This window comes from Acyrthosiphon pisum, chromosome X (genome assembly GCF_005508785.2).
Source record: "Acyrthosiphon pisum isolate AL4f chromosome X, pea_aphid_22Mar2018_4r6ur, whole genome shotgun sequence".
Taxonomy (NCBI): Eukaryota; Metazoa; Arthropoda; class Insecta; order Hemiptera; family Aphididae; genus Acyrthosiphon; species Acyrthosiphon pisum.
This window is the reverse complement of record NC_042493.1, coordinates 27,146,163-27,171,817: the sequence shown is the minus strand read 5'-3', so window position 1 is coordinate 27,171,817 and position 25,655 is coordinate 27,146,163. Positions and strand designations below refer to the sequence as shown.

The 25,655-nt window shown below is 29.5% G+C and overlaps 1 protein-coding gene and 1 pseudogene across 2 annotated transcripts in view; both read left to right on the top strand.

The window, feature by feature from the left end:
* LOC100162140 (annulin) overlaps positions 1–21,481 on the top strand; it is a 31,505-nt gene extending 10,024 nt beyond the window's left edge. For both annotated transcript variants that reach the window (XM_008180267.3, XM_003241397.4), the window contains 13 exons: positions 2,934–3,164; positions 6,736–6,872; positions 7,018–7,147; positions 7,701–7,930; positions 8,061–8,235; positions 11,163–11,301; positions 11,400–11,669; positions 12,555–12,634; positions 14,337–14,481; positions 18,178–18,320; positions 19,626–19,795; positions 19,926–20,062; positions 20,887–21,481. In XM_008180267.3, the coding sequence (XP_008178489.1) occupies positions 2,934–3,164; positions 6,736–6,872; positions 7,018–7,147; positions 7,701–7,930; positions 8,061–8,235; positions 11,163–11,301; positions 11,400–11,669; positions 12,555–12,634; positions 14,337–14,481; positions 18,178–18,320; positions 19,626–19,795; positions 19,926–20,062; positions 20,887–21,022 (2,123 nt within the window). In that variant the 3' untranslated portion in view covers positions 21,023–21,481. The remainder of the gene's footprint in view (positions 1–2,933; positions 3,165–6,735; positions 6,873–7,017; positions 7,148–7,700; positions 7,931–8,060; positions 8,236–11,162; positions 11,302–11,399; positions 11,670–12,554; positions 12,635–14,336; positions 14,482–18,177; positions 18,321–19,625; positions 19,796–19,925; positions 20,063–20,886) is intronic.
* LOC107882437 lies at positions 14,534–17,604 on the top strand (annotated as a pseudogene).
* Positions 21,482–25,655: the final 4,174 nt, after the last annotated feature.

The following is a 25,655-nucleotide window of genomic DNA, read 5'->3' as shown; positions in this document are numbered from 1 at the left end:
ACCAGCGTTCAGCAATCATCGTTATTCATAATTTTTGTGTTTTTATTATTATTAATTTAAACACGGTATACCTAATTTTATTATCTAAAAAACATTTTAGCAATATCTAGATTCTAGTTTCTACATCCATGAACTTATATAGTGGGGCGTACAACATAAGTATCTACTCGTGTATTTTATATGTAAGATGAATTAACCTATCGAGTAGTTGTGAAGTTTCAAGTTATGCAATTCGAGATTCCACGGTTTTTTTTTTTTTATGCGAACATATGTACAATTATTGTATTGTATTATTACACTATTACCCACATATTTTTTTTTCAATCAACATATTATAATAAATAATATATTATTTTTATTTTGTGAACAAAATTATAAATGAATACTCGTATCTTATAATAACAGTAAATAATAGGTAATATGTCATACTGAAATTGAAATATTAACATCATTAACTATATAATATTGTTCGGAATCAACATAAATATTTAGTAAATAACATTAACACTATTATATTTTTAGGCATGTTTTATTGTGACATACCTATTTAATAAAACAAGTGATACATTAATTTTACTATTTATGATATGAAGTACCTACGTCCTACGTAGCTATATTTATTGTTGTATATATTATGTCTGCAAGTTCGGACGATATCAGTTTGTATATGTGGTACAAATGGTACAACTCATGCCGGAAAATTCTTGTGGCCGACATGTCATAACTATAATTATTATTATTATGTCTTGTTATCAAGTGTTACGAAATGTAAGGCGCAACGTGCTTCCCTCGAACACGTATTTTTAGACTTTAAGTACTTGTATAATAACATAGTACGGTAATTTTATATATTATAAAAAAATCTACCGTGAACAGTAGTGTACAGAATAAAGAACCACCCACTCACTGCGGTATTACACGCGCGCGTGGTCCATACGCCGAGAACGATAATTCAGTGTATTTTTAGCGTCTCCAAATTATATTACACTACTGTAATAATAATAATAAATTATAATATTATGCTATTGCAAAATTGGACGTTGAAATTTTATTCTACTTTATTAGTTCAAATATATGTCACATCTGTGTGACTGTGTATAATACATAAACACTTACCTACGATATAATAGTTTTGTCGAACCAATTTCTTAACGACACGCAGTCGTGATTATCGTGTGTGTGTATAGGTATAATGAAATCACATCTGATGTCTATAGTTTAGTTATTTAGTTATGCAGTGTTAGTAGTGTTACGAATGGTCTTAAATCAATATTTTTCTACCATAGAGAAACAAAATAAGACTGCTTATCTTTGTTTTATCAGTTTATATCCGTATTTATGTTATAAGTATCAACTACTAGTAGGTAGCTAGTAGTACCATTGATTATACATAGTATATTATACTATGTATAATCAATGGTAGTACCTACCTACCAGCTACCTACATATTAATATTGTTTTAGTTTTACAATCTATATAATTAATGTTTGAAAAAAAATCTTTACATCTCTGATTTAAAGTATAAAAGTCAGTAGATTTTAGATAATGTATAGGTAGATAAAGTTAATAATATTTTTACGTTCATAATGCATCATATGGCATAATAATGTGCCCTAAACCCTAATAACCGAGTAACCGACAAATAATATAAATATTTCAATGTCGACCGACTTAAGTTATTTAACTATTGGATATTTGGATACACAGTAATTATAATTATATACAATGATTTCTAACCATTCAAATGTTTTGACTCAGTGTAGGTCGCATATTGGACCGTTACCATTGTATCTTTAGTGATATATTATATTAAAATATGTAAATAACTGTGGAAATGGCGGTGACAAAAATAGGAGGACGCATCTCGTTCATGGTACTTTCGATTTTTCTATTATACGAACACTTATAATCTATGTCCTGTGTATAAAGCTCTTGGGACGACCTCGAGATGAGTACGCGAAAAAAGTTCTTTTTTTTTACACGCGAGCAATTGTTTATACGCCCACGCCAGCCAACTAACCGCGTGCCCTCCGGAGCATAATATATCGTCGTCGTCATTAATATGTGCAGCGGCGGCGTCGACGGCGATTAAATATAGGTAATGTTGTCGTAATCGTCATCGTCGTCGTAGTCGTTGTTGTTGTTTACGCGTCTTATGCAATTTCGTCCTACTCGTTGTATCATAATATCCGGTGGACAGTGCACACTGCACGTGACGTACGTTTATGCACGCGCTGACGCGTTGTATTTCAATTGTGTCCAAGAATACCTATTATATTATAAACGTTTTACAGCGCACAAAAATTCCGGACACGAGTCAAAATGATATTCATTATAGATTTTTCGTTTTCTCGTAGACAAAATCAAAAAATATAAAAATCGTAAAAATAAAGTGGTACCTATTAGATAGGTATATAATATACCTAGGTACCTATCTAATATCTGTAAATGTGGGTAAACTTGTAACTTTTACTTTTAATCATATTATTATTTACTGGAATTTAACCAGGAATCTGGGTTCTTTATACAACGTAAGATAAAAACGTAATATGTGCACATTAAAAATATAAAATATAGAATACGGAATATTTGAAAAACTAAGAAAACTAATTTTATTTGTACCTTCTTCCTTTTTCTTTCCTATAAAAATGTATTTTGTTATTAAATATGTATTTAAAATTATAATATCCTTTAATATACCTAATACATACTTTGGTAAAGATAATAGATAGGTTCATTTATAACAACACAATTAACACGAATTATGTATAATTAGATATTACTGATATTACTATGCCTATTTTGTTTCGTCTGATATAGATTATTATTATACATTTTCAATAAAATGTTGTGTATGATTTTTTATCCTTCAGCTTCAATATTACAACATTACCATATAAATGTTTTATTAAAATGTTTATATTATTTTGCAGTGATTCGCCGAACACCAAATACGACTGGCATGGGTCCATTAAATCTAGAATGGATTAACTACTGCTTCGTAAAAAACGGACAAAAACACAGGACCGATAAGTATTATTGTATGTACGAAAGGAATCCAACTTTGGTGGTACGCAGAGGATTTCCTATTTGCTTTTACTTGAAATTCGACAGAGAGTTTGACATGGCTAATGACAGTGTGTCGTTTATGTTCAAATTGGCTGGTAATAACTATTACATTTATTATACTCTATGTAATATAGGCATATAATATATTTGGCATATTATTCGTTAAGTCAAGTTGTTAAGTAGTATTTTTGCTTGGTTAAGTTAGTACCCAAGGCTGCAAAATGCAAGAGCAAATATGGTCATACATAAGAACTATAGTCTATAATACCACCTAATGGCATAATAATGTTGTATAGTTGAGTAGGTAATATTTTCATATGACAATGGATTTGATAAGTAAAAAGGTGAAAACAATAGAAAATGGACAAATCATAAAAATGAATGTTATCCGGACCGTTTGATACCATAATATACATCCATTATGTATATAGTATATAATAAGGAATAAGGATTATGTTAACCAATTCCAAAACAACCTCTAATTGTTTTCAGAATAATTTTGAACACTATTAAACCCAGACATTAAGTCTAAGTTTATGGATGTGTTTAGTGATTGAAAATGACAATCATGAAATGGGTACCTACCTACATTAAGATTTCTTAATAAAAAAAAAATAATTATAATAATAATATTATTATGAACAATGTGGTACCATTGTGGCAAGCCGCCACACAATATCTATATTATACACGTGGCAACATGTGCTAAATAAAAACACGATGGTGGTTATTAAAACCATTCATAATGCATTATTATTTATTATCGACTGCATATAGGAAATGCGTCCAACCCACGTCAAGTAGGTGTTTTTGATCTAACACAACACGCCTGTGTCGCTGTTACGATTTCATAATTAATATTATATTATATTAACGACAACGGAACCCCACGTGACGTAGGTACCGCAATGCAGTAAAAATTATTAATACGTGTGTAGTACGTGTTGCACATTTTGCATTTAAAATAATATAGTAGGTGGCACTAGATGCACACAATGCACGTATGCATGAGTAGTCATTGAAAAATACAAGGAGACGATTTAAACGATAATTTGAAATAGTTTTCTTCTTTTGTTTCATCCTTGCCCCAGTTATATTACTTCTATTTTTTTTTCTCGGCCACCTAATCGGCGGGCCTCGTATGTCTTTGATAAAATAATATTCTTCAGAAAATTATTGATCATTCGACTTATTTTGAATAAAACAAATGTAATATTTGCCAATAAAGTATATTATACGAACAAGACATACCCAAACACATTTTTCAACTTATAATATATAAATAAGACAACATTTGGACGAAAATAATATTTCACAGTTTCCCACATATTATGTAATGGAGATCTACCTAAGGTACAAAAATTGTAATATTTTATAAATAGTATACACTAATTAATTTTGTATGGTTTAAGGTATAAACAATATATGTTTGATAGATATATTTTAAATAAATGGGAAATTTATCACATTTTCAAACATTACATTAAATGTTTGAAAATGTTCAAAATGCTGGTTTGTATAATAAGCAATAATAGATCATCGCCCATACAGCACAACATGTTAAGTTTGAGCTTGGCGATAACACGACTTATCTCCATTGGTTATAAATTTATAAATTACAATATTATAGACTTCGTTTTCTGAGGATTTGATATGCAATTACAGTGTGCATATTTTGTACCTACCTACAACTATTATCTTTTATTGTCTGACCCAATTTTTTTAACTACTGAAAGAAAAATGTTCAATATATTACAAAAATATACATCACCCTTATCATAGCGTCTAGTCAATATTCATACGTAACTTAATATTGGGTTCTAATGATTGCTCTGAATTCTTTGCCCAAATCAAATTCAAAATTAATTAATTTATACCCGAGATCCTTTTAACCAAATTCATTCCAGTAGAAACTATATCCTTAATAGCCCTGCCAACCTCTTAATGACCGCAGGTAGGTAATACATTTTTTTTCGACTATAATTAGCAATCCTTGAGTTTCGTATACTATTTAAATTGTTAAACCATGATCAAAATCTTTTTAGTATCTACTAAGTATGTTATAAATTATCTTGCAATTGCACTATACATTACCACATTGTAATAGGACATAATATTGTCCGTATATTTGAAATAAACAAATACATATTAGGTAATTATAATTAGTAACACTAATACAATTTACCTTAACAAATTTAATAGATACCGTTACCGTCATTACATAGAGTCGACAACAGATATATTTTAATATTTGTCTATTTTTAAATCTTTTACTTACCTAAAAAAATACACATATATTTGTATTTTAGAAACTTTTACTTTTGACTAATCCCACGTGATGCCTGTAGTCAGTGAATAATTGTTAGTACCTACTATAGATATAAGTACACGTTTCGTAATACCACGTCTATAATTTCGCCTCTGCTAATTTATAAATTGTTTCCTTATTTAATTTACTTAATAATGTTAATTGTATTATGCCTCGTATATGACCAACTGTTTAATTTCTGTTCTCCTCATTTATTATTTATAATATTATATAATATATTTGCATTTGAATATCACTTAGTTCCGTTTTTTTGTCTAGAAAAAACATTATCTTATTATATTCATATTTAATATACAAAAAATAAAATAAAAATAATTTATTTAGGCAGGGACGTACAAATTATAAAATAAAAAAAGCGACTGAGTGCGAGTCGGACTAGCTCATGAAGGGTTCCGTAGCAGCAAGTAACATAAATAATAAATTACTTTTCTAATATTATAATATTACCCGCTCGGGTTAGCGCAGTCGGGAACCTGCCCCCCACGCAAATTATAATTATTATTTACTTATCTATTTATTAAAAAAAAACTACTTACTAGATCTCGTTCAAACCAATTTTCGGTGGAAGTTTACATGGTAATGTACATCATATATTTTTTTTTGTTTTATCATCCTCTTATTTTACAAGTTATGGGGGGGGGGGGGCACACATTTTACCACTGGAAGTGTCTCTCGCGCAAATACTATTCAGTTTAGAAAAAAATTTTTGAGTTTCTTTTCTAGGTATGGGGCCAACAAAATTTTTTTTTTCTATTTTTTGTGAAAATCTTTATGTGGTTCACAGAATGCAATATAAAATTTTAATTTAATAATTTATTGTTGCATAATTCAAACTTTGTGCTTTGGAAACTGTCTTACAAAATACAAATGCTAAAAAAAAAAAACAATTCACAAATCTACATATGTACAGCCTTGCACCATTGCCTATTAGTTATTACTGTAACCGGTATGTTTAAGTTATATTATTTACCTGGGTACCAATAACCCATTGTCCCGTTAGTTTTTTTTGTATATGTACCCATATCTCATTTTAAGTTGAATTTTAACTTTAATAAAATCTTTGAAATAATCATGCTATTTGATATAAATAGATCAGTATAAAAAATATATGATAACAAGCTTTGAGGTAGGGACTTCGCATGCTACGCAACCTGTTGCATTAATTTCTTACAGTACGTAATAGTAACCTAAATGTTAACCTAAATATTGTATGTGCGTGCGCGTGTGTTAGATATATTGTTATTTGTTTATATTATTAGTCGAACCTTTGTTTCCTTCAATCATAGTGTTAAAATTTAAAAATGATAATATGTAAAGTTAAATTAAATATATTTCAGAAACTGGAGATGCAAACTTTGGAAATAACACTATGGCTGCTGTGCCCTTAAAGGATAATCCAAGCAATGGCAATGGCCATTGGTCAGCGTACGTGATGTCTACTGATGACGTGGACCCAAACGTAGTCAGCGTTAGAGTAAATATAATCAATGCATATTATTAGTTTCTCTCTCTATAATATATATAAATTATGTATTAAATATTATATAGAGAGAATAAATATAGGAAGTTAATTAGGTTATAGCTTATTTTATCGTTTAAACTTTATCGATGGTTAATAGATTACTCCACCGAATAACTGCATTGTGGGACAATGGATATTTGACATAGACACCCGATCGGGACAAGAAGCAGCTATGTTCTCAGCTAAAGGAAATCCGATTTACATACTGTTCAATCCATGGTGTCCAAGTAAGTCATTTGGATTGATAGCGTTGATTAGATTGTTGATTGAGAGTTAGATTGATAGTGTATTGCGGACTTTAAACCAATTTATATGTGTATACCTACTAGCTGTCCCGTCCCACCCAGCACTCCCCGTTCCTATTAGCTTACAATTTTCATATTTTTACTTTTACTATTATAATCTGTAGCCAATGTCAATCATTTATAAACAAAAATTAAATTTTTTATTTCCACCGTGAATCTCAAAATCTTTTGGATTTTAACAAAATGAAATATATCCTTCCTCAAGAATTGGGCTATAAAATGCAAAAATATTTTTTCAAATCTGATTGGTAGTTTCAGTGATTATCTCGACCATACGTTTGAATGCCTACGTCTTTATATATTAGAATAGATGTGTAAATATGGTAAAACTAGTAAAAACTAGTAAAAAACTTGTAACTGTGACTTATAACTTATAAGTTCACGTTCTAGACGTTTTAGATAACATTTTTATGTATGTACTTATTTAATTCAATTATCATGTGTGTATAAATGAATAACACATTATTTTGTGCAGCGGATGAAGTTTATCTAAAGGACGATGCGCTACGTGACGAATACGTATTGAGCGAGGAAGGACTCATGTGGCGCGGAAGTCACAACCGGCAGAAAGAAGTCATGTGGAAATACGGCCAGTTTCAAAAGAACATGTTGGAAAGCAGTTTTTTGTTATTGTTAAAAATCAGACGGTTAGCACTTATACACTGCAGTGACCCAATAAAAGTATCAAGAAGCCTATCAGCCGCGGTGAGTAGTAATTATTCGTTTAGGAAAAGTTTCCGAAGCGTGTACCTAATGTAAAAACTAAAAGACTCATATTATTATACTTTGATAAGTCACGACCGTTGTTTACATACTTGCGGTTTTTCGTACACAGGTAAACGCCCCTGATGAGTTAGGTGTCGTTCAAGGCAACTGGACCGAAGATTTTTCCGGCGGCACCGCACCCATTAATTGGCTGGGAAGCGTAGACATTTTAAATCAATACATTAAAACAAAAAAACCTGTCAAATACGGGCAATGCTGGGTCTACGCTGGAGTACTAACTACAGGTTATTAAAATGTATTATTATTATTTAAAAGTATTTTAAGGTAATTAAGCGCCTACTTCAATACGCTTTAACCGCTACGTCATTTTTCAGTACATTTGCCAAAAGATCTACGTTTACCACTTTTGGTACACTTGTTTTACCAATAAATTTTTGTGTACCATTATTGGTACACGGGAATCTTTGACAACAAGTATTAGGTGTCCTACTATGGTACACCTAAATACGATTTTAACACAGGAAAATATTTCGTAGCCCACCAGACAAAGACATTTTTGACCAGCCCATTGATATCTTATAAATTAAATTTTTTATGTGAAAAAAAAATTTTAAAAAAACAACAATAATTTTAATTATGTATTTATGTCTAATAATATCATTAACGCACGTATACGACAACTATGAACTATCAACTATCAAGCGAATGATAACGATGCAATATTATTTGTTTACAAGTCTAAAAAAGGTGGGCAAGTGGATGTCGCTCTGCTGTACAGTAGGTTTCAAGTGGGTCACTGTATAATGGATTGTATTAAATTTTAATTCAATGATATAATATCATTATATAAGAAAAACGATTCTGGGCGGAGACGGTATGCAAGTTTAGGTATAAGACATATTATATTATACTTATCTATGTCATTAAAAAAAAAAAATTGACCTATAATAAGTACCTATAATAAATTCCAAATTAATCATATCACAATATCCATTAGGTACCTATACTTATAACGCGTTATACATCAACAACAAACCGTGATACTATCCATCATAGATATATAATAGTATACTTTAGAAGTTTCAAGTACCCATGAATAATATTATACAATCACAATAAAATAACTAAAATAGTTACTCTAGGGTTTTTAATATGTAATTTCGTCCAAATTTGAACTTAAAACTACTATAAAAATAAACTGTATTTTTTAAATTTTTTGGTAACAGTATTAACTACTTACGAGGAATCTTGTTTTAAATTTTCAATCTTTAGATATAAAAGTTGAACATTTTATAAATTTTTAACCACAAAATAATTATTCAATTTTAAATTTGATTAATTTTGTCAAAAATCAATCTTTAAATGACTATAAAAAAAAATTGTGCCTATGTATTTTTAATATTTTTCAACTGGTATTGTAACAATGTATATACAAATATATATAAAAAAAATTGAAATATGAAATTGTCCGTAAATTGTTCAAAACAAGTCAAAATATTTTGAAAATTTTATCAAGTATAAGATTTGATAAAATAAACATTCAGTGAAATTTTCGTGTATCTACAGTTATTCGTTTTTGAATTACAACAAAATAATAAAATCGCCACATAAGAAATTGAGTGAATCTCCAATGTTGTAAAAATTTGAAATTCAAACGCACATAAACATTTAATTTGATTTTCTTATAGACATTTTTTTGTTTGATAAAGGTAGATAATCTTATAAGGAATATTGTATTACATTTGTCAATCTTAGATTTAAAAAGAAAAATTTTTACGAATTCTTAACTCAAAATAATTTGCTAATTTTCATGATTTTTCCATATTTTGTCAATTTTTGAACTTTAAATGCTAATACAAAAAAAAACTGTGACTAAGGATTTTTAATATTTTTCAAATGTCATTGTAGCAATATAGTAGGAGCCTTGTATTATATTTTCAAGTATTTTTACTCAACAAATAAAGTTTAATTGACATTCATGGAAAAAGAAACTAATAAAATTGAAAACTGAAAATGTCTTTAAACAGTTCAAAACAAATCAAAATATTTTGAAAATTTTATCATGTTTAGAAAATGGAAATATAAACAACTGGTGAAAATTGCATGTATCTACGGTAATTTGTTTAAAGTTACACCAAAAACCAAACTCGATTTTATGAAAAATCGAATTTATCTAAAAATTCTCGTTTGTCCTTAATTTTTCTTTTGTTTTTCACGGCGATTTTAAAAAATACTGGGAAATTTAAATGTTGACTTCCCAATACATCAACAATAGGTATTCACTTTCCCATCGAACAAGATATTGAAGTTGAAAATCGAAGAATTATTTCGATTACTTATCGTGTACAGAGACACAGAAAAAAATTAAAATTAAAAAAAAAACACATCATTGTAAAATCAAAACATTTATCGTTCCACTCAGAATCTAAAATACTCTTTTTTCCAACAACCATATTTTACAATAAATAATACAAAATCATTATCAGTAATGAAACTACACCTAACGAGTGATCAAAAATAGTATTATTTACAATATACTATATTGTTATAATATACTATATATTTACTATATACTATATTATTTACAAATTACTATTCAACGATATTACCTAACTAACTATCGAATTATATTTAGATCTGAAATTTCCAGGGGCTACGTGTAAAATATTTGGTACATGATTGAAAATCATTAATTTCGATACAAAATCACTTTTTATAACCACATAATAAACTAAAATAAAAATATCAAACTGTTTCATAAAGTTTTGGGTCCGTAGCAAATAAGGCATGTTCGCTACGTTTTGGGTTAGATCGAATGGCAAATAAACCATGTACCAAAAATGGTATACATTGCGGTTAACCTGTTATCTCATAGCGCCACTGCATACAATATATTTTGGTCCGTACCAAACACTACAATGATCGCTTTACCTCTTAACTGGTTTATACTTTTTTAATATAGACTGTTAAGCAACAGACATTTTAATTTGCATGATATGTTAGACAAAACCTTTTTTTTCTTAGGTTTTGAACGTTTACTCGTTTCTTAGTGCACTTGTATTTGGTTTAATGGTTTTTAACTAATGAGTTTTTTCGTTACATAGTTTTACTATATAATATATATATAGACAAATTTTAAAATTAATTGTCATTTGTGTATCTTTTACCTACAAATTACACATCATATATTTATTATTGTGTACATTTATAGTGTGCAGAGCTATCGGAATACCTTGCCGTCCGGTGACCGCATATTGCGCAGCTCACGATACACAAAATAGTTTGACGATCGATTACTTAGTCGACGACGATGGAAAAATAATAGAAGAACTGCAAACTGATTCAATTTGGTAAGTACTAATAGTGTAAATAATATGTAGGTTTATTACACACGTTTTATACGCACCTATCTATAAACTATAATGTAACAACCGTGTCATAATCCCAGGAACTATCACGTGTGGAACGAGGTTTGGATGGCCAGGCCTGATCTGAACATTTTGGACCGGAGCTGGCAAGTGATCGATGCCACACCGCAAGAGCTGAGCGAAGGCCAGTTCAAATGTGGCCCAGCCAGCGTTACGGCTGTTAAAAATGGTGACATAAGAGCACCGTACGACACGGCGTTCGTGTACTCCGAGGTGAACGCAGACAAGGTGTACTGGAGATACTATGGCATATCTCAACCAATGAAGCTGTTGAGGAAGGACACGGAAGCGTAAGTATTGTATATACGTAATACGTAAGAATTTGTCTATACGAGCACAACAGCACAACATATTCATGCCATACATACGACGAAATCAGTGACGATGCGAGACGTTGTTTTTTAAAGACCTAAAATAAACTTAACTAGATTTTTTTAGCTATGTATCATAATTTACAAATCTCTTAAAATATTATACTCAGACATGGTTATACAATATTGTCTCTTTTGTCTTCATTTATATTTTGTAAAGATATTTTTCTGTATGGATAATAATAATGGAGCATTAAACTATAATAATATAGTAATAGTAATAGTAATAGGGGGTAAACATGATTTATTTGTATACTTAAATTTTAGAGCCCCAATTACAAAATTGCTTGGGTGCCCAGGCAAACCCGGCACTCCCCGTGCACGCGACCATGGTAATAAATGTATAATAGTGTATAATTTTATAGAATATCTAATAATTATCTATAGCACTTATATTTGGTACTTTGAGTAATTTGACCAACACGTTTTAGTAATATATCTATTATCTATATAACTTCTATACTATTCTAGGTATATAACTAATATATTGAAAAAATAAGTAAGAGTTTTCTATTGAGAGGATGAAATATATAAAACTATTGTTGCCTTTTTTTCTCTCAAGGGTTTAAATTACTAACTGGATTTGCACCTAGCCTTCCGCGGGGTCATTGGTCGTCATATTATTTAACTTCAGGGCCGGATTTAATAAATAATAATAATAATAATAATAATTTAGACTTTTCAATGTCCGGGCAAATCTTTTTTTGAGGCTTCTGTGGGCAAGTCCCTTTAAAACCCTCCGTCAAATCCAGCCCTATTTAACTTGTTTACTCATTAACTCGTATTTGTGTTTATTTATATCAGAATAGGCAAACTAATATGTACGAAAGCGGTTGGAAAATGGGAACAGGAAAACATTACGGACAACTACAAATATCCTGAAAGTAAGTTACGAGTATGAGTCATGTTATAATTTGTAAGGATTTAACATTAAATATTAAAATATTTTATTAATTAATTATTACAAACTAAGTATAAGATAATAGATAAGAGTCACCAACATAACTATGAAACCAATAGTGAATGATAAAACAGATACCTAAGCATAATTGCATAAATAGATAACGTTTAAAAGGAATACATTTTATGATATTATTCTAGACTAATTATAGATTGACTTATGCATTTGTCACATCACTTAGTGAAATCAATCTTTTGATAAACTGGGTGTCCAGATAGGTAGTTAAATTCACATATATCGTGAATGTGAACAAAAATACATACTAGGTATGGACGAATATATTCAGTAGCACGTCCAGGAATTTTAAATGGGGTGGGAGGAGTACATCATATAATATTAATATGTAGCTCTCGGGTTTTATAGCATATGCTTCTTTTTTTATGCAAGAGACAAATATCTAATTTTAGATTCTGAGCTGAACAAAAGAATGTATTGATTTAATTGATTTTTTTTATGTCAGCAACATTTTGGATACTAAAAATGCTCCAATTTTCGTGATCAGCATCTTTTCTGATAGAAAAGTGAATCTAGTTGGTGTTTTTGGGAGGTAAAAATTGTAATTTCTAAGAAGTTTTGAAAAGCGTCAAGAAAGTCAAAAAAAGTGGTACTTAATTTTTACGCAAAACCAATTTATGAAAAAATCAATTTAGTTTTTTTAATGTAACAAAAAACAAAAAAAAAATTAGGAAACCCGGGAATTGGTTTTCGACAAAATCAATTTTGGTTTTTGGCGTAACTCTAAAACAAATAACCGTAGATATTTGACATTTTCACTGGTTGTTTATATAGCATTTTCTTTACACGATAAAATTTTCAAAATATTTTGATCTGTTTTGAACTGTATGCTTTTTTTAGATTTTTTTTTCTATAAATATCAATACCATTTTGATTTGTTGGCCAAAAAGCGTCAACATTTAATACAAGACTCTTGAGGATAGATTAGGATAAATTCAGTTTTCCCAAAAAAATTACATTCGAAAAGGACATGTATGTATAAGATATAATAATATTATACTCTAAAAGTTTCATATATCTACGAATAGTATTTTTAAATTATAATAATATAATCGTTATTTTTGGTTATAATATGTAATTTTGTCCAAATTTAAAATGTCTGTAAAAAATAACTTGGTATATAGGAATATATATTTTGGTTACAGTATGAATTATTTATGAGAATCTTTATTTTAAATTATCAATCCTTAGTTATAATAATTGAACATTTTACACTTTTTTAGTTACAACAATAATTGTTAATTGTCAAGTTTTTGATAATTATTTTGATAATTTGAAATTTATATTTTTAATGAATTTTTAATTTTCATTTCCTATTGTAACACTATACCTATCAGGATCCTCGAATAACATTTTCACTACTTTTATCCAACAAATATAATGTTAATGACATTTGGCCTTGATTGTTTTTTATTTTTTAATTATTTTTACCAATAATATTTCACATCCAAATAGAGAAAATTAAAAATTAGTTAATATGTTTGAATAATGTTCGTTTAATATAAGCTGTACATTTTCATCAGAAAACTACATCGATGAATTTGCATTTAATTATGATTTTCCTGTAAAATGTTGATAATTGTGTTCCTTTTAACTGTTTTTTTTTCTAGAGTCAACTGAAGAAAGGATCACTATGCATAAAGCATTAAAACAAAATAACAGTATATTTAGCCGTTATTATTTAAATGAGGATTTCAATGAAATCAAATTTGATTTTGAGTTAGTCGATGATATTATCGTGGGAGAAAACTTCAGGTTTGAATTGAGTTTTTTTATTTTATGTTAATGTAATATTATTTTGTACGATCACCAACAATTTATAGGTTAAAATATTTTTAGTTTGTGTTTTTATGGATTTTTAAAGTAAATACTAATCAAATAAAAAAATGAGAACATTTGTATAGTTCTTCTTTTGAATGTTCTAATAATATTTATACTTACAAATTTGTATTCTGAAAAAACAAAAAAATATACAGACTAACGTAAATAGGTAAGGTATCGATATTGAATAATAAGAAATTTAACCGACCAGACCCCATCCAGGTCTCGTTAATAATTTTTTATACTTACTTCATTCAACAGTAGACATTTGATTATTGTACTTGGGGTTTGTCAGGTAGGCCTACGCTCTAGTATACTTACAAAAAAAAAAATTAAACATTTTATATACAATCTAACAGTAATAAAATAGGTAGGGGAGACTGGGGTAAGATGAAGTCGTGAGGTAAGATGGGAAATGTGAACAAATCGTAATCCATTGTCTAAATTATATTTTTTCCAACACACAAATAATTTATGTTGGTCATACTGTTATACTACGGTGAAATATTTATGATTAAGCTTAATGATAACACAAACAGTTGATTATTCGTGATAGCAGAATTTTGATGTTAAATTTATGAAAAATCAACGGTGTGTAAGGTATGTAAATCTATTTCAATTAATTATTAATATACATTGTTATTATAGTATTTTTTGTAAGGATTACGTTTATATCGCTTATTTTTAGTTTTCTGTAGACCACAAACTAGTAGAAAACATTTTACGTACTAATAGCATTTGAGTCAAAACGGGAAACTCAGTTTGAGGTAAGATGGGACATGTCCCGTCTTACCGTAAATATAAAATATTGTACTTAGTACATGGTAAACAATATTACAATCTAATATATTATTATATTTGTTTTAATCGAATGCGCAGATAAAAATAGTGCCATCAAAATGCCTTGTAGCAGAAATAGAACTTCTTGCTTAATAGGCAAATGTGGGATTCTAACAATATGCAAAATGCTGTAAATGAAGTTCTTGTTCTTGGAAAAAACATATAGAGAAGCATGTCAGAAGTTAATTTTCCAAAAAGTACTCTCGAAAGAAAGGTAGAATAATCATATAAAATTGTATTAGGTATTGTTTTACTTATAATCAGAATGTATTATTTTGATAGATTAAGAAAAAAAGAAATGATTCAAGGTATGGTGTTGGTAAAAAAGATTCATTAGGACAAAAATCCACAGTTTTTAACACTACACAAGAAAGTGAATTGTTTTCTTATCTGAAACTAATGGAGGGTCGTTTATTTGGTCTAAATGTGGGAGATTTGAAAAAAATTGCTTATCAACTTGCAGAAAAAAATAACATCACCCATAATTTTTCTCATGTTAAAAGAAAAGCAGGCTTTGATTGGTATCAAGGATTCATGAAGAGGCATCCCCAACTATCTCTAAGGAAACCTGAAGCAACATCTGTGGAAAGAGCAATGGACTTTAACAAAAGAGTTGTAGATGATTTTTTTCAGCTTCTTGGTTTGATGGATCAATATCAATTTAGGCCTGATAGGATATTTAATTGTGATGAGACGGGAATTTCTTCTGTACCAAAATCCAAATCAAAAATCATAGCATCAAAGGGTAGGAAACAAGTAGAGGCTTTAACTTCAGCTGAACGCGGAGAAACCGTTACAGTTGAAATCTGTATGAATGCTGCTGGCACGTACATGCCATTCATTTTCCCAAGAAAAAGGTTCAACTGCAGTGAATTTATGAGAAATGCCCCAATAGGTTCAATAGCTGAGTTCCACCACTCAGAGTGGATGCAAAAAGACATTTTTGAAAAATGGATGATGCATTTTATTCAATTTTCTCATGCTACTCAAGATAATCCAGTTTTATTATTGTTAGATGGCCATTGTACTCACACTAAGAGCATAGAACTGATTCAAATAGCCCACGATAATGGAGTAATACTTCTCTCTCTGTTTTCCTCCTCATTGCACACACCGATTACAACCGTTAGATGTCGCATTTATGAAGCCTCTTAGTACATATTATGACAAAGAAACAACAAATTGGCTTAGAGCCCATGGTGGTGATGCAGTAACATTAAAACAACTGGCTGAAATTTTTGGATTAGCTATCATAAAAGCTGCAACCATGACTACGGCTATAAATGGTTTCCAAAAAAACAGGAATTTGCCCGTTTAATCCAGATGTTTTTAATGATTCGGATTTCATGGCTGCTGAGACAACCAATGTAAAAATAGAGAATGATGATTTTTATATGGCTCAAGTTTCAAGTGTTTCACCTTTACCAATAATCAGCGAGTCATGTACATTACCAGAAGTTTCAAATTCTACAGCAGATAATGAAAAAGTACCAGAACCTATACCTGGGTGTTCACACTGGAATAAAATTCCTACAGTAAAAAAACTGCATTTAAAAATGTTTCACCTGCAGATGTTTTACCTGTTCATCAGCAAACATTAGAAAGTAGGGAAAATAAAAAAAAAGAACTCTCGTTTTAGAGGAAAAACTGCTGTTATAACAGCATCTCCCTATAAGAAGGCATTGGAAGAGCACCAAAAAATTAGTAAAAAAATTTTAGCTAAGCGCAAGGTTAAAAATGTAAAAAAAAAGTTATTTGCCAAACCTGACAAACCTAAAGTGTATGCACAAAATGATGATCAAACAAGTGATGAAGATGTTAAATGTCTTTACTGTTACAATTCCTATTCGCAATCTACTGAAGGCTGGGTTCAATGCAGGGCATGCTCAAAATGGGCACATTGCTCTTGTGCAGGCGAAGATGACAATGATATTACCACATTTGTGACATTTGTAAAGTTTAAGTTACTATTTATTATTTTCATTATGTTTTGGTTTATGTTATGGCTTAGTATTTGTTATATATTTTAGTAACTGACTGAGAAACTGAAATGTTAATATATGTTTACCTATTGAGTATTTTATAAGAAATTAAGTTTTTTTTTTTAACTCAATAGTGTGAAATTTAATATTTTAGAGAAAAGTTATTTGTTTCATTCTTTTATTTGACTCATTTATTTTAAGTTTTATATCTACAGAGAAGGCATCTGTTTTTAAGTTTTATATTTTATAGAAAATGTATATTTTTTTTATATTTGAGTCATTAAATTTTGTTTTATATTTTACAGAAAAGTTCCTTAAAGCTTGGTTTAAGTTTTTTTTTTATTTAGTAATTTTAAATACTTTAGTAGTTACTTTTATGTATTATCTTTTTATCAATAAATACTTATTTTTCATACATTAATTTCCTTGTCCCATCTTAACCAATACTATGTCCCATCTTACCACAGTTATGGGGTAAGATGGGAAAATGTCAAGTTTCTGGAAAAACCAAAATATATTTTAAAAAAGTTAAAATATTTAAATTTTGATAGCAAATTTTGAAATTTCGTGTATTTTTATATAGTTTGATGCTTTTAAATAACCATTTATATGAAATAAACGTGATAAAAAATTAGCTGCACGTTAGATGTCCCGTCATACCCCAGTCACCCCTACCATTTAAAATAAAATAATAATGATTCATTGGACATTCATAATTCATACCTATATGTGATACGAGAACACCAATTAAATTTACATCGCTGTTGTTACCTATTATTTATAAAATTATTTTTTTTAATTCATATAGGGTAGCGGTGAGAATCACGAACAAAGGTCATAAAGATTACACAGTAAAAGTTATATTGCGGGTCGATACGGTTGATTATACCGGTAAAAATGGATCTCTTGTCACCAAAGTCGAACAACAAAAAGTAGTACTTCACGATCCAGGTAAGCGCTAGTTACATTACGAAACGTAAGACTGTAAGAGTAAACAATAGTAAAATACTAAAATCAGTGTTGCCATTCAAATGTTCAATCTTGATTGAATAAAAAAATCTTAATTTGACAAAAAAAGCCTAGTAGAAAAAAAAACCCTATACATTAAAAAAATATACCCATTGTAGGTTTATTTTATAATAAACCTAAAATGAATAAAAAAAAATGTTGAATAGATAAATAAAATCTTAATCGGAAAAACCACTTAGTTGAATAAAAAAATCTCAAACGGACAAAAAAGACAAGTTGAATAAAAAAATCTATATTTTATTAAAAAATAAACCCAATGAAAATAAAAAATTGATATTTACCGATTACATTAGTTATAAAGCTGGTAGCCTTTGTTCGATTACAAGTTAATGCTGTTATAGATGTAGACTCGGGACGAAATAATCTGATGTTTTTAATGAAATGTTGTGTTCTGTTATAAACATGCTTACCCAAATTGCAGATTCTTTAGTTTGATTTTGAATATTCACAGCACGAATACTTTGGAGAACTTGATTAATTGGTAGTAGGTAATTGGTGTTTTTTTTTTTTATAGAATTTAGAGCTTGGATATGTTTATTTAAATTAGAATGTTTACGAACAGCAGAAATACCTCCAAAACGATCTTCTTGATAAATTTTACAGTGATAAAAAAAAACTGACCTTTTTATTTTCTTTCAACCGTGATTTAAATTGAACCAACTTTCACAGAATTTATGTTTGTACCCGAACTTTTCGTCCGCCATGGTTTATGGGTACGCGGACCGCGGCGGGCAAGCGGTCTTTGTATTATTTTACAGTGCCCGCGCGGGCAGTCCGCTTTCTGTTTGACCGAGCCTTTAATATAAAAGCCTATAAACATAATATACAACTCAAGCCAAAAATAAATATACTATTTAGACATATATAATATAATTAATTAATATATTTATTAAAGGGTAAATAAATTGAATGTCTTAAAAATCGATCGAGTTCGTTAAAAATATAAACGTCGTTCACGTTCACGTTCTATTTTAATAAAACGAGTGACGTTCACGTATCGTTCACTAAAAATGAACGTGAACGCGTGAACGTGCGTTTATGAATGACGTTCTTTCCAAACACTGCTATTTTGTCATGGTTAATGACGTATCGACAAATCGTTTTAATCGCTAGTAGTCACGCTGCCTCATCATCTACAGGGAGTACATTTTTTGCAACACCGAAAAACCGGCCAGTGAGCAATCTATAATAGGTATATTTTATAATCAATGGTAATATTTTCAACAGGATCAAACGTTGAATTTGTCCAAACCGCGTTGACGTATTTTGATTATGGTAACGATGTAAAAAGCCAAAATGTTTTCAACATATCATGTCTGGCGAGTGTGGTCGACACAGATTACGAGTACTTCGGACAGGACGACTTTAGGGTTAGAAAACCGGATATTGAATTCGAAGTGAGTGTTGAAGCCTTAACACTAAATTAATACTATAAGTAATAAGTTTAATAATTGTATGTTATGTAAAATGAATCATTATAATAACACCATTATAATAATATATTTACCTAAATAATGTTTTTAACAGATGCATGATAAACCTGCCATGTCACGTGAAGTTCGGGCTACTGTAAAGTTTAGAAATCCGTTGCCCCTGTCTTTGAAAGATGGAAAATTCTTCATCGCTGGTTCATCGTTACCTAAAACTCTGGAAATCAAAGTTGGGTAAGAAGCTTTCCTTCATGACATTTTTTTACAAGCCAACAGCTAACTGATTTTTTTTTGAAGATCACTGAACGTTATTTAAAGTAACCTATATGGCGTATGCCTTCACAGTTATAATATTATCATATAAACATACAAAAAGGATGTACCTATTGTAAGATTAGACGAATAGCATAATAGCAAATATAATTAGCATAATAGCTGAATGCAACTTCTATTAAATATCCAGATACATTTTTTTAACCTCTGTAACTTGAAATATAGCTTTTTCTAGGTACAAGTTATATTAGAAATTTAAACAATATAAATATCATAATTTAATTATAAATTCACACTAAACCGGACATAGTGTTCGAATAACAAATTTTTTAGATTAAGATTCTGATAAATGTTTTGATTGTTTTCTAGAAACGTTGATAACTTTTTTCTATAATTTAAAAATATTTTATAGTGTTAAAAGAATATTCAGTATTTAATTTATTCTAATTTATTATGAGGAGAAGGCATTAGGCAAGTATGTTTTACTTTATACATTATCGATTTGGCATTGATAAATAATACTTTAGTTTAAGATAAGTATCTAGCTGAATTGGCTCGTTCTAGACTTCACACCCTTTGGCATAAGAACAATTTTAGCTTAATATAAATATTGTTTATTATGTTTACAATCGCTGATTTCACACATATACTTTATAAAATTAGTTGCATATAGGTACAATATTTCTTGAAAATTAACGACTAAAACCAACTCTAAGGGAATTTTTTTTAATCCTTATCTTGAAAATTTATCTAATGATGTGATTATTTTACTTTATATTCGACAGTAAAGTCAGCGCAAAAAAAACGACCAGTGTGTCGTTCAAATTCACTCCACAATTCACCGGAAAGCAAGTAATTTCTGCAAAATTTACGTCCAAACAACTGCAAGACGTCGATGGTTATTTACAATTTATGGTGTAAGATGGGCATATTATGGATGACCTTGGCCATCAATCATACCTATTGAATAAGACTCTCATACATAAAATTAGTATCGCGCGTGAATTGATTTTTTTTTGTTTGTTGCTCTAAGTTAAATAATATTAATTGATACAATTTGTTTACTTTAACATACAGCTAATATACCATTTACTTAATTAGTTATAGCGCTATTAATGAGTTAAGGAACAGAAAATAGAACTAGACTGAGTTTATAATATTTTATATTATAAATATTGTCGAAATTCGATTCATTTTATTATACAATACCTATCTGATGTATTTTAATCAACATAAAACATTAAAATGCATTCGGTATTTATTACCTAGATAGCTTTTGAATTAATTATAATATACTTACATATTATGGTCATGAAGCCATAATTATCTAAGAGTATGAGGTTTTGTCTTTAATTTAAGATACAATTTCATGTTATTTTTTTATAAACATAACATTCACATATTTTATTGTAAATTGTTTGAAAATAGCACAGAATTAACTTAATATAATCAATTATATATATTTGCATATGTAATGGTATATACATGTTTTTCTCATAAAACTAATTACCAATTAACAACTTTGTATATTATATTATATTATATATTACCTCTAGATAGATCTATATAATGCATATTATATATATATATACATAATATATAAAAATAAATAAAAATTTGTATTTTATTTAGAAAATTATATGTTTATTTATATGTAGTAACTAACTTAATGAGAATATTATATTACGCAAGGTTGGACAAGTTGATGATGTTATAAAAAACTTAAAAATGTACGTAAACCGTTCAAAACAAGTCAAAATATTTTGAAAATGTTATGGTGTACCTATGCTAATATAAACACTCAGTGAAAACTGCATGTATTTACGGTTATTTGTTTAAGAGTTTAAGAAAACTACAGGAGAGTTTTTACTTTTGACCCCCTTAAGTACCAACTAGATTCACTTTCCTATCAGAAATGATACTGTGGAAGAAAATCTAAGCACTTTTACTGTCCTAAAAGGTGATGACAGACACAAAAATAAATTTAAAAAAAAACACACATCATTGTAAAATCAATACATTCATCGCTCCGCTCAGAATCTAAAACAAATTATTATAAAATTTATTGTAGGGGGAGAGGGGTTAAACAAAATCCCAGGGGGTCTAAAGCTCCCTTAACACCCCCCCCCCCTTTTATGCTTATGTTTTAACGTAAATTATTTCTTTTTCAAGTGTTGAATTAAGGCAATCCTATTTTTAAAGTATTTTTAGCGTTCTGAATAATACCATTGATTATACATAGTATAATACATAGTACTATGTATAATCAATGATAATACTGAGGTTTTTTGTAGGGATCCAATAGTGTTTCGAATATAAGTTAGGTTATTGCCAGCAATACCTTAAAAATGGTTAAGAAACGCTGGGTTAGCAAATATTCATTCGTAATGAATATTTTTTTCATACAAGCAGGCAGTGATGAGCTCAAGTATTTTTCAGCTTCTTCAAATGGACATGCATGCATGTATATTTAAAAGTTGGCCTTCATACGCCTCATTCATTAGCATATTCTGGGCCATATCCACACCAAAACAATTTTAAGCTTCATAAACGATATATATATATGAAATTTTAACTATGTTTATAGAACAAATAAAATGTAGAGAAGTGTTTAGTTTTAAAATAAATTAGTTACAAATTAATCTCATTGCTAATTACTTATTTATAAAAAAATTAAAATTTTTTATTCATACGTTTTTTATTTTTCATGACAAATTAAAATTAATTAATTAATATGGATAGTATTATTTACGTTTATTTAAAAAACCAATATTTATAGATAGGTTTTAGTTTTTTAAAATTAATATAACAATAAAATATAAAAAGTTTAAAATTTTTAAAAAGAAAGAAGTAAATGTATTTTGAAACTTTGTAATTATCTGTAGACTTAAAGTTAAATTAATGAAACTATAAATTTTATAAATAGATTTTGAATAAACATGTTATCATCTTTCTTCTGTGGGTTGTGGCATTACTTCTGACATTAAATTTGTTACTATACTTTTACAAGTTTCAATTACAATTCTATAAACAGTTGTATGACCTAGACAATAACTAAATGAAATTGTCTTAAAGGAATCTCCCATAGCCAAAAATCTGAAACATCAAATATACCTATAACTTTTTAATTACATAAAAATTATAAGAAAATTATAAAATTACAATTTAATAGTTAGTTTTAGTTTATAAATATTATGATTTAAATTCAATTGTAAATATATGAATAAATACGTAATAAAAATATTTTCTTTATGATATTATTGATGTGTAAAATATAAAATAACGTAATAAGTAAGGCCCGGAATTATGTGTAAGTACTAAAAACATACAAAATTTGTATGTATTTATACATCGGTTATTATTCAAATATGCACCTACATATGCAAAAAATATACAAAATAAAACTATGTATTCCGGATCTATTGACTATAATTCAAACTTGTAGCTTATTTAGCTACTCTTTGTGGTGTTAAAAAAGACATGCAAATGCATATAAATCCGGGCCCTAGTAATAAACATGTAGTATTATCTATTTTGAACTTGATATTATTATAATGAAATACACTAGTTGTTTTATTATTATAGTATTAATATGAAATTATAGGAAAAATTTGCAAAACTCGTTGGAACAATATCCGAGATAATTACCGAAAATCCATAAAAAAAAACAACAAGTGGGCGAGCCGCTAAAAAAGTGAAAAAATATAAATTTGATGACCAGCTACAATTCCTAAAACCACATCTACAAGAAAGAGACACTTTGGGAAACATAGAAGATGTAGTTGACAATGAAGACAACGTAGACATTTTCAATGACGACGTGGACGAAAATGAAAATGAAAACGATAATGAAAACGCTGCAGTTCAAATTGACGAGAGCATCAACGATATAGACGGTGAGCAATTTCAAAATGTTGAACAAACCCGGTCGTCTAAGCCAGTTCGAAAATCGATCCAAAAACGTTCAATAATTAAAACACCAGATTCGGCTTCAACCACGTTGATGAAATATATTATGCAAAAAAAGGAAAATAATATGTTCAATGTCACTCAAAATAATCCAGTTGATGCTTTTTTGGCAGGCCTCTCACCAACACTTAAGACATTCACACCATATTGTTTAAACTTAGTGAAATCCAAAATATTTTCAATAGTCCAAGAGTGTGAAATGAAAATGATCTTAGACGAAGAACAGAAAAAAAAAATCACATACAGTGCCGTATTTTACTGTACCATCGCCAACATATTATCAGCAATTAAACCAAAATATTATTCCAAATGCAGCTCAAAAAAACCAATACGTACAAGAACCAAGAGACATGACATCCACATCACACTACCTGCCCTCACCACCATCTCCACAATTTTCTAAAAAAAATGCTCAAAACCATGCCTATGTTCAAGTGCCAACAAATACTGCAATATCACCAAATACATCGTATTGTTCATCTGCGCCTGTGCCAAGTCTTTTTTGTTTTGTATTATTCTTTGTTTTTTCTTCTTCATCTAGTAACAATGCAAGTACGGCTAGATCTTCTAGGTCATCTAAGTTCTCAGCCATATTTTCACTCGAATATTTGCTTATAAAACAGTTATTAAAATAGGTACGAAAATGAATTAGATTTATAAATTGTAATTATAACAACACAAAATGAAAAGTAATATTGGTACAAACGTGTACTTCGTACAGACGTAAGTACTATAATGAAGTAAGTTGGTATGAAAAAGCCTAATCATTTTTCACTGATGTCTGATACTGAACGAACATCACGGATACGAATCGGTAAAGTGTAAATACACTTGCACTGATACTGAACGGACGGTGCGGATACGGAACGGTTGAATGTGTAAATAGACCTTTAGTTTTTCTTTCTGTTTTTTCACCAATATATCACCAGTGGCGGTTTTGACATGCAATTTTACATGAGGCGGAAAAATATTAATAGTAAACACACTATTACTCTACACAAGAACCGAATATTATGTTAATGCATTCTTTAAATGGTGGGTTATCAAAGTGGAGCAGAAAGATTAGCCAGTGTAATGAGACAAAACAGAGTGCCCAATTACGTGGCGCACTCTAGCGTTGTATCATTACTCCGACTATCGCCGCTCACGCGCGCCGCCGAACAGAATGAAGCAATAGAAACAATATAGATAGCGCCGTGCGACGCCCGAGTATGCGGACCGATGCCGCCTGCCGGGAAATCAAGTTTTCCCTAGGAAAGAGCAGGAACTGAAACTGGCAAATAACATATTCGGAATCAGCGGATTCCGAACTATAATCCAGGTACTAACGCGTCATTCAAATCAAGAGTCACAGCCATGAAAATACGAAAGTATTACTTATCAAATCGAAGGGAATCGGTGAGCCATGAAGTACATAAATACAGGTCGCTGGCCATCGATCAATAAGTTACTCTCCCTGCTGAGCAAAGAGAATCACAAGCCGGACGATTGTTATAATCGTAATACGGATGTGAATTTCTACGCTACAAAACAGCCATAGCTCCAAGACTGAGCAAGCCGGACGACAATTCTTGTCGTAATACGG